This window comes from Schistocerca nitens, chromosome 7 (assembly GCF_023898315.1).
Source record: "Schistocerca nitens isolate TAMUIC-IGC-003100 chromosome 7, iqSchNite1.1, whole genome shotgun sequence".
NCBI classification, from domain to species: Eukaryota; Metazoa; Arthropoda; class Insecta; order Orthoptera; family Acrididae; genus Schistocerca; species Schistocerca nitens.
Genome location: NC_064620.1, coordinates 217,467,065 through 217,485,794, shown reverse-complemented (window position 1 = coordinate 217,485,794; position 18,730 = coordinate 217,467,065). Strand labels below are relative to the sequence as shown.

Genomic DNA, 18,730 nt, shown 5'->3' with positions numbered 1-18,730 from the left:
AGTAGAAGGAAGATTGTCTACACACACACTTTGTCAAATCACTAAGCAGTATATACTTTTTTTTTGAGAGAGGAAGCATGTGCATATCTTGGCTCACTGACAGTTGTTCAGCAACCGTACATTTTGATCTGGCTTGGCAAACATTGGTCTAGACATGATGACTATGACGTTGACTTAACTATTATTGACTGTTATACATTGCTGCCACTACTACTTGGTACACATGATGAACATCAAATCTTGGACAGAGTTACATTTACACAGTTAACACTATTCAATTACACAGTAGTACTTAATGTGGATGAAAGATGAGTGAGTGTGTTTTGCGTGTTTTCCTTTCCTAATCCTACCCACCTATCTCCTAAATATTATTTTATTTGTTGGTAGTGGCTTGCACTGACACCCATAAATGTTATAGGTTTACTGGTATTTGTGTATTGTAATAGTTAATAGGACAATTATCTGATATCATTTGTGTGTTTGTTATGATTTGTATGTTTAGTGTAAAAGCATTGTATGTGTATTCAAACTATTGTTCATGCCTGAACTGTCTGATTAGTGATGGTGCTGCACTTTTCAACATGATGTGTGACATTTAGTCATGTTTAATTTCTGCTGATGAACTGTGTGATCAGTGATTGTAAAAATTATGGACTGTTACTTGTACCTTTTCTACATGATTGGTGCCACTAGGACATGTTTAATTTCTGCTTATAAACTCTGATGAACAGTGTGATCAGTGATAGTGACTTTTATGGAACTGCTTCTGCTGAGAAATGTGACTTGTTGCTGTGTGTACCTGCTCAACATTGCTGGGTACCACTGATGGACTGCTTCTACTGAAACGGTGTTACTTGTTGATGTCTGCACCTGCTCAACATTGCTGGGTGCCACTGATGGACTGCTTCTACTGAAAAGATGTCACCTGTTGTTGTGTGCATCTGCTCAACATTGCTGGTGCCACTAATGGAACTGCTTATACTGAAATGGTGTTACTTGTTGGTGTCGGCACCTGCTCAACATTGCTGGGTGCCACTGATGGACTGCTTCTACTGAAAAGATGTCACCTGTTGCTGTGTGCATCTGCTCAACATTGCTGGTGCCACTAATGGAACTGCTTATACTGAAATGGTGTTACTTGTTGGTGTCTGCACCTGCTCAACATTGCAGGGTGCCACTGATGGACTGCTTCTACTGAAAAGATGTCACCTGTTGCTGTGTGCACCTGCTCAACATTGCTGGTGCCACTAATGGAACTGCTTATACTGAAATGGTGTTACTTGTTGGTGTCTGCACCTATTCAACATTACTGGGTGCCACTGATGGACTGTTTCTACTAAAAAAAAAGTCATTTGTTGGTTTTGCACCTGTTGACCATTGCTGGGTGCTACTGCTGGAACTGTCAACTGCTTATTCTTGAGCTATGGAAAGCGTTTATGTGAATATCTGTATAAACTGATTTTTTGTGTATTACTGGTTGTGAAAAGTTATGAGACTCTTACCTGCACATATTCGTCATTGCTGACGCTATTGATTGAATTGTTTAACCACATAATACTTGTGTAAACTATTATGTAAAGTCACATGTATGAAAGAATTTGTATTGCTTACTGTATTCTATATAATAGGTCATTGAAAGGTCAGTGCAAAGCCAAAATTTTATCTAGTTATATGATATTTACGTATAAATATTATCTTTTATTTTTGTCTGTATTTTTTGACGAATTTGGTGGTATTTTCACCACCAATGCTGGCAAAAATACCATCAAATTCTAGCCGTGGAGGAAGGGCATATGAAAGGTGGCTACACTGAGCCACAGCGCCAGAGATCGCTAGAGAGCATTGTTCCGCCGCCTCCACTGGCAGTGATTATTGAGATGTCGTAGTGGGCAGTGCTTTGGGAGAACTCGTGGTAGTCAGTGCTGAGATGTAGTGAGGAGTGTTTGTTGAGATGAGCTAGTAGTCAGTGCTTGTCCAGGACTCGTAGTAGTCAGTTCGTGTTCAGATGTGCTAGTAGGGAGTGCTTGCTGAGATGTGACACTGAAAAATTCTTGTTGAGATGTGGTAATAGCGAGTCGGTGTGGAGATATATTGTAATGATTAGAGTGATTTTGGTCAATGTATGAAGGTAACGAAACTTGATTTATTTTTCATTATTTCCATGTTTTAAATAATGCGTCATTACAGGTTCAGTCAACAAAGCATCTGGCTTGTGTTCTTGGATTAGAGTGTAATTCTGGTTCTCTTGAGTAATTATGGTATTTTTATTTTCTTTAATTAATTCAGTATAAATGATATTTAAAATTTCTTGTGTTATTGAAGAAGAACCGTGCCAGATGCGTACGTTGAGTCATACTTCCACACACAGAACAGTTATACTTGTGCTTTGGTTTCGTAGGTTTTATAGTTGCTGGGGACTTAATTAATTAATTGTGTTAATGAAAATTTCCATTTCTTTCTTTGTTGTTGTTCTAGCAGTCAGATAGCGTAATAATACTAGTCAGGGCCAACCGTTACAAGACTTCGTAATCGAACAGTCAGCTACTAAAGCAAAAAATTAAAATTATTTTCATTATATATTAATTAAGCCCCCATGCAACTAAAAAAATAATATTGGTAACTATGTATGCAGTTTTAGGTTTGTATGGGCTCTGAGATGGTGGGGAAGGAGGTAAATTTTGTGTGGGTTCCTGAACATGCCTCCACCTTCTATAAGGTACGAAAAAACAATTATAGAAATTTCTGATGCTGTACGTGATACCGCCAAAGTTTCAGTGAAGAAAGCAGTGGAAGAATTGGTGAAAATAAATCAAAAAGAAGTAGATACTGTGGTATATATTCATGACAATGAATCTCCTACAAATGCTACTGACATGTGTGTTTCTGTAGATGGAACCTGAATGAAAAGGGATCACATCTCTATATGACATTGCATCTGTAATTACTATTGACTCAGGTAAAGTTTTAGATGTAGAAATTATGTCTAAGTACTGCCAGTAATTTGTAACAAGAAAAATGTCTAACGGTGACAACAACGAGAAACTGTGGTAAGAAAAGCATGCAGTAGCATGCTCTAAACATTATAGTTCTCAGGCGGGGGCATGGAGCCCTCTGCAGCTCCAAGGATTTTCTCCAGATCTGAGAAACAATGAGATGACAGATATACTAAATACCTTGGTGATGGAGACCCCTCTTCGTACAAAGCTGTAACAACAAAAAAAAAACTATACAGTACTACAATAGAAAAGTTTGGTCAGATCCAAAACCGTTTTGGTGGCAGACTTTGCCGCTTTCTGAAGGAGAAGAACGGTGAAGTGCTTGAGGATGGAAAATCACTTGGAGGAAAAGAAAGACTTACTCTGAAAGAAATTGATTTTCTTCGGTTATTTTACGGGAGCTAACAGGAAAAACATAAACAACTTAGAGGCAATGAGGCGTGCTGTGTGGGCAATTTTTTTCCACAGACTATCCACTGACCAAACACCAATGCATAATCTGTATCCGAAAGACGATTGGTGTAAGTACAAGAGAAGAAATTTAATGGACTATTCATTACGCCCCGAGAAGTTGAAAATGCACAATAAGCAATTAGACGTTTTCACATCGACACTCATTACTGGAACCTGTTATGAATGCAGTTAAGCCCACATTCAGGTTTCTTGCAAACCTTGATTTACTGAGGAAGTGTCTTAGTGGAAAGACACAAAATGCCATTGAAAGCCACAGTAATTTAATTTGGATTAGATGCTCAAACCGGACATTCTGTGGACTTGACGTAGTCAAAATAGGCATCTGTTGAAGTTTTATACTTTGTGGCCGAGCGGTTCTAGGCGCTACAGTCTGGAACTGCGCGACCGCTACGGTCGCAGGTTCGAATCCTGCCTCGGGCATGGATGTGTGTGATGTCCTTAGGTTAGTTAGGTTAAAGTAGTTCTAAGTTCTAGGGGAGTGATGACCTCAGATGTTAAGTCCCATAGTGCTCAGAGCTATTTGAACCATTTTTTTTTTTCAGTTTTATATTTTAACGACGGAAATAATGGCAAAATTGAAGTGCGGGATGGAGTTGGTATAGATCCAGGTGTGTTTACAGCAAAAGCATTTTGCACAATCGATGAGATCAGGGACAAGGAAGCTGACAGATCACTGTCTTACCTACAAATACAGGCCAGGAAAATTCGAAGCGGAGACAAGAGAACCTAAAGGATGAGGAATATCAGTATCGAGGATTGTAAAATTGGGGTAAGCTTATTACATCTAGAAATATGAGAAGAAAGTCTTCGACCCCGTTTTCTCGGTATTACATTTTTTGCATTATTAGAAGCCTTTTCTCAAAAAGTATATGCGCTAATGCTATGAAATTTTCAGGAGCTGTTCGAAACAAAAAATACGAGATCCTATGATTACATTGTGATTTCTATAGGATTTTATGTAGAAAAGGAGCTTAATTTTGGATATGCAAAATTCAAATTATGTTAATGATACAGTTTTTACCATAAAAATGATTGTAGTTCAGTGGTCTTATAACTTTCTTAGGACACTACAATTACATTTTCAAATTCATTCCTTCATTAGGATCTGAGTTATGGCTTTTATAAAAAAGATAATGAAAATTAGAAATTCAAATTCCTGGCAAAATATTAGTCTTGCGTCTTTTATTATATTTTTCCGTTAAAGCACATCTGTTTTTATTCACACATACAAAATTTTAAATCTGTATATTACTAACAGTGGCTGTAATAATTTTTTAAAAAAGTGTTTACGTTTTCTGCTGCATCTCCCTTAAGGACTTCCATGTACACCATCCCACCTAACGATCAGGCGGCTATTCTTTTTAAATTTTGATGTGTTTCAGATGATTAGGGTACTACTGTACCCATAGATTAATCGTGGCTCTTCTTGTATGTGAGTGAAATACAGAAAAAGACTATAAGAAGATTACATGGACTTCAGACAGGCTGATGATGGCTGGTATTCGTATAGAGGACAGGCTGAGAAGATAAAATTTTTTTCTCTCTTGTTATTATAAGATCAACTTTCACACATGTTATGATGTTCTGGTCCTCCCCAAACACTCTTTCCAGTTCCACAGACAAAAGTACACAGATTTACTTTAAAAAAGCATCGAAGACAGCGACTTCATAATTCGGTAGCCATGAACGTTAAAACTTACGTGTGTATCTAAATAAATTCACCACTTTCTGCTCTATAACTTATCAAGAACTGCCCCTCAATATGTTTACTCGTTCTGGATACACAAGGGTTGGACAAAAATGTGGAAACACGGCGAGATATGCACGTTTGAGCATAAACGCAGACGTTAGCGAAGCCTGCAGGTGACACCGTTGCATTTGACAGCGAACGGCACCTGTAAAATGTCCTCAACAAGTTGCTAATGTCAGTTGTGGTCGGATCAGTGCTCTGTGTAGTTGCGAATGCATTATGCGGGAGCTCAGTGAATGCGAACGTGGGCATATCCTTGGTGCTCGTATGGTGTGTGCTTCAGTAATCAAGGTAGCCGAAGTGACTGGTGTTTCAAAAGGCACCTAATCGAAGATTTTTACAGCTTACGGAGAAAGCGGAAATATTATCCGCTAAGTCACAACGCAGACTGAAATGTGTGTTGAGTGATCATGGCAGACAATGATCGAAGAGGGTAGCTAAGAAAAATAAGACGATGTCAGTTGTAAAATGCAATGCTGTACTGAATGTCGCAGTCGCGAATCTTGTCAGCACCGAAACAACGCGAAGGTAGCTCCATAAGCAGGGAATCACAGGGCGAGCTGAATTCCAAAATCACTAATCAGTGAGGCAAAAAAGCCCATAACAGGAAAACATGGGGCCCAACTTAGACTACAGAGAAACGGAAGAAACTCATTTGCTCGGATGCGACTTGTTTCTCACTGTTTCCAACTCCGGGCCTAGTTTATGTTGGTAAACGCCGTCTGACGCTTACTATGCAGAGGACTTCCTGCCAAGATTGAAACATAGCGAGGGTTCGATGATAATTTGGGCAGTCATGTCGGTGTTTTCCAGGGGTTCCCTAGTAACTCTGCAAGGTCGCATTACTGCTAAGAATTAAGTGACCATTTTGGCTGACCAGGTTCCCTCCACGGTACAGTATTTGTTCCCCAGTGGTGAAGCTGTGTTCCAAGATAACAGGGCATCTGTTTGTACAACTCGCATAATCCAGGGCTGATTATGTGAGCACGAGAACGAATTGTCTCGTCTCCCCTGTCCACAAACATCACCAGATCTCAATGTAGTCTACTTTGGAGAGAAGTAGAAATTGCCACGATTTCCAGGAATACTAGCTTAAGACTACCTTGAAAACGGTACAGGACCTGTATTTATCCATTTCGAGACGACTGAGAGCTGTTTTGACCGCCAATTTTCCTACATCGTATTAGAAACGAACTATGAAGGAGAAAGGAGAAGGCAGCCAGACTGACCTTTTCATGATACCCGACACGGGTGGGCTCGCTGGTGGCCTGTACGGTGACGTTGCAGGGTGCAGACGAGGCTTCGCCGCAGTGGAAGTCGCAGTCGGCACTGCGCATGCGCACAAGCAGGTCTGGGACATGGCGCCTCATATCCAGCACCAGCACCACCGTGCGGCTGCAACAACACATCACACATCTCGCTCTCCTTGCTGCTTCTTGTTCTTTTACGTCGCCCTCACTGCTGCTTCTTGCTCGACATCTAACAAGATCTCCTACACGCAGTTTATAGCTAGCAAACAACCTGCTAACAGTTCCGCACTATACAGGGTGGTCCATTGATAGTGACCGGGCCAAATATCTCACGAAATAAGCATCAAACGAAAAAACTACAAAGAACGAAACTCGTCTAGCTTGAAGGGGGAAACCACATGGCGCAATGGTTGGCCCGCTAGATGGCTCTGCCATAGGTCAAACTGATATCAACTGCGTTTTTTAAAATAGGAACCCCCATTTTTTATTACATATTCGTGTAGTACGTAAAGAAATATGAATGTTTTAGTTGGGCCACTTTTTTCGCTTTGCGATAGATGACGCTGTAATAGTCACAAACGTATAAGTATGTGGTATCACGTAACATTCCGCCAGTGCAGACAGTATTTGCTTCGTGATACATTACTCGTGTTAAAATGGACCGTTTACAAATTGCGGGAAAGGTTGATATCATGTTGATGTATGGCTATTGTGATCAAAATGCCCAACGTGCGTGTGCTGCTCGGTATCCTGGACATCATCCAACCGTCCGGACCGTTCGCCAGATTGTTACGTTATTTAAGGAAACAGGAAGTGTTCAGCCACATGTGAAACGTCAACCACGACCTGCAACAAACGATGATGCCCAAGTAGGTGTTTTAGCTGCTGTCGCGGCTAATCCGCACATCACTAGCAGACAAATTGCGCGAGAATCGGGAATCTCAAAAACGTCGGTGTTGAGAATGCTACATCAACATCGATTGCACCCGTACCATATTTCTATGCACCAGGAATTGCATGGCGACGACTCTGAACGTCGTCGACAGTTCTGCCACTGGCCACAAGAGAAATCACGGGACGATGACAGATTTTTTGCACGCGTTCTATTTAGCGACGAAGCATCATTCACCAACAGCGGTAACGTAAACCGGCGTAAGATGCACTATTGAGCAACGGAAAATCCACGATGGCTGCAACAAGTGGAACATCAGCGACCTTGGCGGGTTAATGAATGGTGCGGCATTATGGGAGGAAGGATAATTGACCCCCATCTTATCGATAGCACTCTAGATGGTGCAATGTATGCTGATTTCCTACGTAATGTTCTACCCATGTTACTACAAGATGTTTCACTGCATGACAGAATGGCGATGTACTTCCAACATGATGGATGTCCGGCAAATAGCTCGCGTGCGGTTGAAGCTGTATTGAATAGCATATTTCATGACAGGTGGATTGGTCGTCGAAGCACCATACCATAGCCCGCACGTTCACCTGATCTGATGTCCCCGGATTTCTTTCTGTTGGGAAAGTTGAAGGATATTTGCTATCGTGATCCACGGACAACGCCTGATAACATCTTCAGCGCATTGTCAATGCATGTGCGAACATTACGGAAGGCGAACTACTCGCAGTTGAGAGGAATGTCGTTACACGTATTGCCAAATGCATTGAGGTTGACGGACATCATTTTGAGCATTTATTGCATTAATGTGGTATTTACAGGTAATCACGCCGTAACAGCATGCGTTCTCAGAAATGACAAGTTCACAAAGGTACATCTATCGCATTGGAACAACCGAAATAAAATGTTCAAACGTACCTAGGTTCTGTATTTTAATTTAAAAAACCTACCTGTTACCAACTGTTCGTCTAAAATTGTGAGCCATATGTTTGTGGCTATTACAGCGCCATCTATCGCAAAGCGAACAAAGTCGTCCAACTAAAACAGTTACATTTCTTTACGTAGTGATGGAATATGTAATAAAAAATGGGGGTTCCTATTTTTTAAAAAAACAGTTGATATCCGTTTGACCCATGGCAGCGCCATCTAGCGGGCCAACCATAGCGCCATTTGGTTTCCCCCTTCAAGCTAGACGAGTTTCGTTCTTTGTAGTTTTTTCGTTTGACGCTTATTTCGTGAGATATTTGGCCCGGTCACGATCAATGGACCACCCTGTATATGCGCTTTGCTTGCAGCAGCATATTGGTATTGTTATTTAAGCCCGCCGGACAAGAAAATTAGTCACCTCTACGAGATATTCAGACAATAGTGAGCAACATCGCATCTAGCCTTGATAAAGGCTTCAATTTGGCGAGCAAGACGTTGCACAAGATTCTTCACTTATGCCAAATCCAACTGGAGTCATTCATTAATGATTATATCCTGTAGATCTACCAAACTGACGGGTTAGAGAGTGGCATGTTTCACCCATTCTTGCAGATAGTCCAAAACATTTTCTATGGGACTTAAATGGAGTGATTCAGTGGGTCAGGCAAGGTGTGATAATGTCTCTGAGTGTTTGTCACACCAGGAATATATGCTGTTATACTTCACGACTCAGAGCTGTAGACAAAAGGGTTCAAGTAATGCAGTACTTTCCGTCTCGAGACTTTTCACATCCACAGAAGCCGCACAGGAACATGGTATAAGTGTTATGCTTCTTTCTTTGTTCTGAAAGAGGTGTCCAGTTTCAGGACTGACTGATAGCTAAGGGACGGTGCTAAGTTCCCTCAAGATCTGTGACATGTGAGGGGGATGGAGAGGGGGGGGGAGGGAAAGGGGGGGGGCGAGGTTTAAAGGCAATCCTGTTACAAACAACTGAATTTGTTGTTGAGCTGCAGCGTTCTTAGCAACTCACAAGGGTAATTCCTCAGACACAGCCAACCAATTCGATTCCAGTTTGACAGGTCACCTATCTACTGCCTAAAATGAAGGGCTCTAGCATATTGTGGCTCACAATACCCCCTCCCCCGTCCACTCGTTTTTGGGAAATCGTCTCTAAAGTTCATGATGCACAACAGACTCAAAATTGACGGGATAGATTGATAATTGAAAACAGAGCAATATTCATCATCAGTTATGGGAGCCAAAAGTCGAGAAAAAAACTGTTATAGCTATCACTTATGTACACATAAAGTTAAAGCCCTACAACGAAAACGGCATTATCCGATTGAACAAGGCAACAGACTGAGCAGTGGAAACGATAAATGGCCCTGCTCACGAAGAAAATCTTGTCGAAGTTTTCAGTTTACTTGTTGGCTCTCTTGGGGATGATATAGCTTCGTTCCTTGTCAATATAGCGTTATGCCATAGTTTGTTTACTGAATACGGCTCCCCACTTTTGGTGACTTCGTGCTTGGCCACCACAGGGCTCCAGCCTTTGCATCACCTCTTTCCTTTCCATGCTACATGTGTATCCTCTTGCTATTCTTCTTTTCGCTTCCTTGTGGCGTCTGTTTTCTCCTTCTTTCTTCATTCTCCGTCTCCTCAACTTCCTCTGCTTGGGCCTTTGAGGTCTGTTCCTCCTTGTGGGCTGTTGAAGGCCAGCCCACGCGTTTGACGTATAACAGGTGACTGGGTAATGCATAATTTCCAGTCCTGAATCGACAGGTAGGGTTTGTATGTAGCCCTGGTACAGGCCTGGCCCAGGGTGGGCTGGTTGCCTGAGCTATTATCTTCCCAAATGCCAATTGGTCCCTCTGCCTGGAGTTCAGGGGGTGTGACCCAAGGTGTGAACAATCACTTAAGGCTGATGAGCCCTCCTCAGAGGCCCCCCCCCTCCTCTCCGCCCCCCGCCCCACACAGAAGGAGTGCACCATCGGAGACACTGCCAATCATGGGGGATTTTTTCACAATGAGCCAGTAATTTTCATTTCAGTCTACGTCTACTAAATGTAAATGGAATGAGGCTAAAGATTCACTGACTCTCCCAGCTGCACCTCGGTTTCTCGTGGTGTCATGTACAGAAGGAGATCAGTCTTTTGCTACAGTGAATCCATTTATTATTCAGAGAGGTATTTATGCAGTTGCAGGCCCTGTGAAATCCTGCCCTCGCTTGTGTAATAGGCTTTGCTTTTGTTGACCAATTATGATTTTCAAATTCAACAACTGCTTACAGCTTCAATTCTCCACAGCTATAATGTTTGTATCGCAGCTCATCGTATGCTGAATTCTTCGTGTGTTGATATTTACTATCTGAGAGGGAACCCAACATTATCTCTCTGATCAGGTCGTCACTGCAGTGCATTAGGTAATGAAAAAGGTTATGCAAATTTAGTGTCTACATGCACTCTTTTTCTCATATTTGATAAATTATTGCTTCCGTTGAAGATTAAGGCAGGCTATGAAGTCATCAAGTTCTGACTGTACACTTCAAACCTGATGCATTGCCATCAGTGTCAACGTTATAACCACAGTCTCGTGTCCCTTCAAAACACTGTCATATGTGTTACTTGCGGTAGAGATTCTCATGAGGGTGATTGCCCACCTCCTTCTTCCCACTGTATCAGTTGCAATGGCAACCATCCTGTGGTGTCCCGTTATCTTGATGAGTGGGCCATCCACGAGATCCAGGTGAAGGGAAAAGCACCCTACCCTGTCGCTTGCAACTTGTTGGCTTGTCAAAGCCCTGCATTTTACCAACCAGCAGATATAGTACCATTCTCGCTATGCCTCAGTCCACGAAGGACATGGGCACGCAGACTTGCAGCCTCCAGTTCGGTACTGCGATTGTCATATTTTTTTCTGAACTATAGGGTGAATTTTAGAACAATTTATACATAAATCTAGGCATTTTAGTGTCGAAAAATGTATTTTGATTGTGCATATAAAGTCATATTTCAACAAATTTTAGTGATAGGTCATATTGCAGCTAACTTTTAATATAATAGGTCATATTTACGCAATTTTTGCTAAAAATGCATATACCGTTTTTCTCGTATCTTACGGGACACACCAATAAGAAAATGAATATGTTGCTCACGAGACAATATTTAACGTGCTGTTATGAAAGATAAACAGATAAATTAGTACACAGCTTTATTTCTCAGGACTGTAGCAGAAAATCGGTGTAGGGCAACAGTCGTTTCGCGAACATAAAACATTGTTGCACAGAGTCGACAATACGCTCTCACAGCCAACAAAGGCGGCTTCTGCCGTAATAATCATCGCAGTCCCACAGGTGTTCCCAGTAACCAGTTTAAATACAGCCTTTGCCTTGTTCAACATGCCTAAAGCAAAGTGCTCCGCCAGCGTGAAGTTGCGAGGATATGTTCGAGAATATGGAGAGAAGATCTTTAGTACTGGTGGGAAAATATTATTTTGTAAACTGTGTGAAGTTAAAGTTAGTGCAGAAAAGCTCTTTAATTTGCAACAACACTGCAATACCGCTAAACACAGCAGCTGTGTGAAATGAAGTGCTGAAAATAACAGCAGGCAAACGCTGTTATTTGAACAGCCAGGTCAATCGTCAACCGTGCAATCATTCTGCAAGGATTCGTGTGAGAGAATGGTGTCCTGCAACATCCCATTGGAAAAGCTGAAGAATCGACGCTGCAGACGGTTCTTGGAAAAGTACACAACACATCCCCTTCCAGATGAATCTACACTGAGAAAGAACTATTTATCCGTATGCTACAATGATGTGCTCAACAAAATACGATTTACTATTGCTTAGCAAAAGATCTGGCTGTCGATAGATGAAACTACGGATATTAGTGGGCGATATATTGCAAATGTTGGAGATATGCTCGTACTAACGTGTCAAGCTCTCGATAAACAATGCGACGATTGCTATTTTGTTTCACAACTCTCTGAAGCTACTGTGGCCAGATGGTGTGAAAAGCGGCAACGTTTTGCTGCTTGTAACAAATGGTGCTTCATATATGGCTAAAGCAGTCAAAGGGCTTCAGATTCTCTACCCCAGTATGGTGTACGCCACTTGCCTTGCACATGCGTTGCACAAAGTAGCCGAATAGGGGCGATCAAATTACCCTGGCGTGGACAAATTAATTTCCTTTGGCAAGAAAATGTGAAGGCTCCGCTACGGGTGCAGAAATTCAAGGAACAAGCACCTTCAACGCCCCTCCCACCTAAACCTGTTCTTACACGATAGGGTTCTTGGCTTAATGCTGCTGAGTATTAAGATAATCTTCTGTGAGCTTGATAGCGATGAATCAAGTGCTATCAAAATTGTGAAAGAAGTTTTTACGGATACACTGTCTCGAAACTTATCATACATCAACGCCAATTTTTCAGTGATATCAAAAGCCATCAAACGACTGGAAGCTGTTGGCACTCAGCTATGTGAGGCCCTGAGTATTGTGCACCATGTGCAGAGTGAGTTGGGTCGAGCTCGTGGTCATGTGGCTGACAAAGTGTTCTCCAACGGAATCCTGGATATTCTACACTGTGCAAAATTAGTGACAGTCTTTCAGGGAATGCCGCAACGTTTGAAGATACTGAAACAAAGCTGAACTCCAGTGACCTGGCTGCCTTCAAATACGCTCCAGTGACGTCTTGTGAAGTGGAGAGGAGCTTTTCTAGGTGCAAAACTATCCTCAGCGACAACCAATGTGAAACGCTTTAAATACTATGTATAAATAAAAACATTGTTTTACTGTTTCGATGGATGATCTTTTCACTGTACTTTGTGTTTAGAAAATAAAACATTCAGGCATTCAAAAAATAGGTGCAAATTAGTCAGAAACCCTACAGAAAGAGAGAACTATACTTGCAATATTTTGAGAAGTGAATTATGTATTACTTTATGGTGAATAAAAAATTAAGTAAACTTCTATTAGGTCATATTTTATTTTTAAGGTCATATTTATGTGAGTTTTAGGTCATAAATGCTTGCATATTTCACTGTTTTTAGGTAATTAAAATCTGGGCGCTAGTGATTATTGTATATTAGAACTGTGCCTATTATATTTTAGATATCGTCATAAGGGAAACCGCTAGGCTGAAGGAGCTAATGCAACACGTGTAGGAAGAGGTGGAGGAAGCCGAGAATGTGGAGGATCGCCAACTGCATGAACCGCTACCTGTTGATGATGGGGGCAAGGAGTCTGATGGTCAAATTACAGAGAGTGATCATTACACTGACTCAAATAGGAATGGCAGCGATGACGGAATCGACGGCCATTTTCAAATATGGCAACTCCTACCTCGGAAAGGATGGCATCACCAATTGGATGAAGAATCCTGCAGGCCCGCAGAAGGTTGGGACCAGATCTTGGATCATCATCAAAGAAATTCCTGGACTGACGAGACACGCAAGGAATGCAAAGACTATCGAAGCAGCCCTTAGTCTTTTCATTACACCAGAGATTGTCCAGATCATCGTCGACTGCACCAATAAGAAGATAGAGACGTGTATCAAAAACTACGAGACCAAGGCAGATGGCCTGTATCGGAAGACGGACAAACATGTCATGGCTCTCCTCGGGCTTCTCTATCTAACAGGGGGATTCGAGGCTGGACGAACGAAACTGGCAAGCTTCTGGGCCACCGATGGGACTGGTGTTGAGATCTTCCCCCTGACGATGACCACGACTCGAGTCAGATTCCTCCTGCGCTGTCTCAGCTCAGTACCCGACAGGCTCGGCGTGCACAAAATAAACTCTGTCCATCCGTGAAGTCTTCGACCAGTTCAACAATAACTGCCAGAACAGTTATATCCTCGGTAGCAACGTTACGATCGACGATCTTTGGCCGATGCTCTTTCATTCAATACATCCCGACAAAGCCGGTTAAGTATGGCATCAAGATCTTCGTCGAGGTATTCTACACCTCCTGCATGGAGGTGTACGTCGGAAAGCAATCTGACAAGACTTTCCACAAGAGCAACTCCCTATCTGATGTGATTGAACGCCTCATAGCGAAGATATCTTGATCGGGAAGAAATCTAAGGCGGAGAACTGGTACACCAGCTTTCTACTGGCCATTACACTCCTATGCAAGCACAAGATGAGCCTGGCTGGAACGTCAGGAACAACGAAAAAGAAATCCCTAAGGCATTCACTGGCCGCCCAGCCTGCAACAGCATGTTCGGAATCAGTAGCCAGATCACCTTGGCGTCCTACGTTCCAGAAAAGAAGGTTTTGATTCTTCTCCCCACCTTTCACCGCGAAGATCATATAGACAAATCGACTGGGGACAAGAATAAGCCTGAGTTGCTTACCTACTACAATAAGACCAAATTGGTATCGACACCGTCGATCAGTTGAGCGGAATTTTCGGCGTTTCCAAACGTACAGAAGATGGCCACTCAGGATCTTCTTCTCACAACTCAACGACGCTAGAATCGATGTGCAAGTGATCGATTTCTGCAACTCACCTCGGGCAACGCTTACACGTCGACAATTCCTCAAAACCCTCGGCCTCGCCGTTCTTCGAGATCAGTTTTACGAGCGCCAGGAAGCATCCAGGAACCTTCCTAAACCGTTGCAGCAACGCCTCAAGGACTTCGTTCTAATTCCAGCAGCCAAGCCGTGACCCCCCCTCCGCCAAAAAAAGTGGAAAAAGATTCAAGGTGTCGGCCGTGTGGCCACAAGAGGGACAGAAAGACGAATTACGTACGCAAAGCCTGCGCTCAGGACATTTGTCCCGACTGCGTCCTTGAAGCTGAAGTATCTGTTGTGAAGGACGAACACACGCACAGACATAGAACTTTGACTTTTATTCTATCTTGGATTTATTATGTAAGCACTAATGCGTTCATTGTCAAATGTTATACAGATAAATAAGTTGTTCATTGCAAACTGTTATCAAGATACGTGAGTTTCTCACTATAAAATGTTCTGAAGCTATAATAACGTCTGAAAAAGGAACGAAACGTAAATCAACAAAGTAGTAGAAGTCTTACACGGAAAACAAGTGAGGCAGGATAGTTGTGTTGGTGGTATAGGATCCACCTGTCTAACGGAGGTTTAATACCAATAGAAAAATATACACACTTTTTTCAGTATTAAAGTGGGTTTTAGATACTATATTTAAGTTCGTTGCGGAATGTGTCAATGTTAATTAATAGGTATGAAATTTGGCGCATTATCAAAAATTATAAATAGTAAAAATAAAAAAGACCGGGGGGGGGGGGGGTGCACTCAAATCACTTGTCTGCTTTTTGCAACTTCCGTGTAATGATCACCCTAATGTCACAGGTATCTCATCCGGTCTTTCCACGTTTGAGAGGTTTTAGTTCCTTTTGTATTCCGCGATCACTTACTTCAGTATCTGCCGTTTCTGTGTTCGTGCGATGGGTGTAAGGAGGAATCGTAGTGCAATCTACCGCTGCAAAACCATGTCGGACTCATCTTTGTCATCTTCCGTTTCGGTGCCATTATGGTCACAGATTGTGTGAAGAAGTGATTCCGATTCGCTTATTGACTTTATATAAGACCAAAACTTCTTAGGATTTTCAATCAGATCGGCTAACAAAATTTATTTTTGAATTTACTGAGCGCTTCTCTCATTGTTCTCTTTACGCTCATTTTGGCTTCGTCCAGGTTTTGTTTGTCACCTACATACTCAAGTCGCTTAAATGTGTCATTACGGTCTCGTTGCTTTCGTGCAAACTTTCTAATACGGTTGGTCTTTGTCATCCCGCACAACCTTATTCCATCGTCTTTCGGGCGAGCAACCTGGATAGTATTCTTCCGATATTTCGGCTGGTAACCAGACAGCCGCCTCTAAGGTGAGCCAGTGACTGAATTAAAAGCAACTGAAACAATCATATAGTGCGGAGTAAATGAGGGAATATTTTAACCGCCGGGGGAACTTCAAAGAACACCACACTCTTTCTCAGCACGTACTAATCTAAGGCGTACTGTACAATGGTTCTGAATTTCATCATTTTTTGTTCCACTTTTTCTTCCTCTGAGTTGAATATTTGATGTTGACTACTCTGATACTTTTACAATTTATTTTATACCTTTTTTTATCCAGTCGCATACAATTATGAGCTGTAGCTGCATGAAGTTGCTGTGGCATTAAAATAGTATGAAGAACTCAGCTCGCAAATGCGCGAGTCACTATATGATTACACGAAGTTCCTTTTGTAGCTAATAGATGGCTCTTAAATGTATTCCAAACAGAAGCACAGGCTGTGTGTTCCGTGTGGTAGCTGATATTAGTAAACAACCAACAAGGCGAAGAGACTGCTCCGTGGTGATGACGAGGTGAGTTTATAGCGACTGCTAGAGTGTGCACAACAACCTGAGCACACTGTTTGCGGGCCACCAGTAAGTGACTTCTGGCAAAACATAGGCTTATTTTCCAATGCACATACTCTCAAGTGAGAACAACAAAGTGTGCAGCGCGCTACTTAAAGGGAAAAAAGTGAAAGTGCGTGCCAGTCCAAAAAATGTGTATTGCTCTACATTTAGAAGACCGTTTGAGGTCTACTATACAGAACAGTCATACTAACTAATATGTAATTAATGTATTAAATCTGATTTCATAGTAATCAGTAAGGTGTTGAAGTACGATATCAATGGGTTAACATTCCTTGTAACACCTTACTATCACGTATGCCCGTCTCTCTACATACTGATTCGATAAGCTCGGGTCTCTTACATTACCTTCATGGGTTAGGTCTTCTGAGTTCCCGCCCACTCGTTTAATATAGGGTGCCTAGGAAGCTGTTTTCTCGGATAGCTAGACAAAAATTCAAGCAAATATTATTAATGGAGATTTTTACAGTAAATTAAATTGACAATACTTAACTTTACCCTTTAACAAAGAGGTGTCGCAAGCAAATGACGACATGCAAATAACCAATGTCCTTCGATATGTACAATTTCCATGCAAGCAATTAATGTACAAGGGCTGGAACTTAAATAGTGGCAACTATTTATTCACAACCGATACAAAAGGGTTACATGTTTGCACCTCTTACTGTCCTTCAAAGTAGTCACCAGCGTTGTGCAGAGCCCGTTGCCAGCGATGTGAAAGGCGTAGTATACCGTTAGCAGAGCCTGTTCTGTTGATGGTGCGAATGGAGCGGTCTACTGCCTGTCGAATCTCTGGAACGGTTCTGAAGCGAATGCCACGAAGTGGTTCCTTCATCTTCGGATCAAATCAAAGTCACAAGGACTTAAGTCCTTACTCCCCAGACGTACGTCCTTGTGACTTTGATTTGATTCCGAAGATGGAGTAACCACTTCGTGGCATTCGCTTCAGAACAGCTCCAGAGATTCGACAGGCAGTAGACAGTTCCATTCACACCATCAACAGAACAGGTTCTGCTAACGGTATACTACGTCGTCCACGTCGCTGGCAACGGGTTATACACAACGCTAGTGACTACTTTGAAGGACAGTAAGAGGTGCAAACATGTAACTCTTTTTTATCAGTTGTGAATAAATAGTTGCTATTATTTAAGTTACGACCCTCCTAGATCACAAGCCACGACTCTTCTTCTAGTGCGGCCAAGGCTAACTGAAGCGGCGCTTATATTCTCTTCATACAGGGGCGCTCCTGACGTGGCGTCGTCCTAGTCAGCGTTCTATTGGCTCACGTCGTCTCACAGCCTTCTCTGCAGTTACGTTCCAGGCCGTCACGCCGACGCTTGATATTACGCCGGAACAGGTCTCCATTAGATTCTCAGACGAGGCATCCAGATCACTCTTAAATAGACGCGCTGCACAAGCAAGTGTCGACACTTACAGTGGACGGGAGGACCCCGACCTGATAAAAGGAACAATGTACGAAGACATCGTTTCAGAAAAAATCAAGCAGGTGAGAAAATGACACAATACTGTTGTTGAAACATGGTGTGTTGGTACCACAGACATTCTGGTGAATGGGCCACAAGACGCACGATCTCAGTGCCCACCAATAGGCGCGACTGGCCGCAAAACTCTGCAAAAGCGCCCAATACAAAAGAAGAAAGAGACACGAGTCCTGAAAAAGTAAGAAATGATCCGAACAAAGTTCAACAGGACACCATGTTCTAATTTGGTCCAGTAATCAAAGTCAGCTGGCCCAGAGAACCAGTCAAGCTTATTTGTGTTGTCATGAGGGCTGTATGCTCCCTGCCGCCGTTGGATAAGCAGCTGCAGCAGCAAGTCGTATACTCCTAGCTCACTCATTTGTTACATAGTTTAATTCTTAATTTCTTTTCGTGTTTTTGGTACTTGCATTGTTTAATTCATAAATTTCTGGCGTATTATAGTATTTGAAAGTTGTAGCATCACTTTTTAGTACCTGAATAGTGTAAAATCGCGTAGTCTCCTTCCGCCGCCGAGCAGTGTGT

General features: G+C 42.2%; 1 protein-coding gene across 5 annotated transcripts in view; it reads right to left on the bottom strand.

The window, feature by feature from the left end:
- The window catches only part of LOC126195432 (uncharacterized), a 455,740-nt gene that overhangs the window by 282,962 nt on the left and 154,048 nt on the right, over nt 1-18,730 (bottom strand). For all 5 annotated transcript variants that reach the window (XM_049934050.1, XM_049934049.1, XM_049934046.1 and 2 more), the window contains exon 4: nt 6,450-6,615. In XM_049934050.1, coding sequence (XP_049790007.1) covers nt 6,450-6,615 — 166 coding nt within the window. The remainder of the gene's footprint in view (nt 1-6,449; nt 6,616-18,730) is intronic.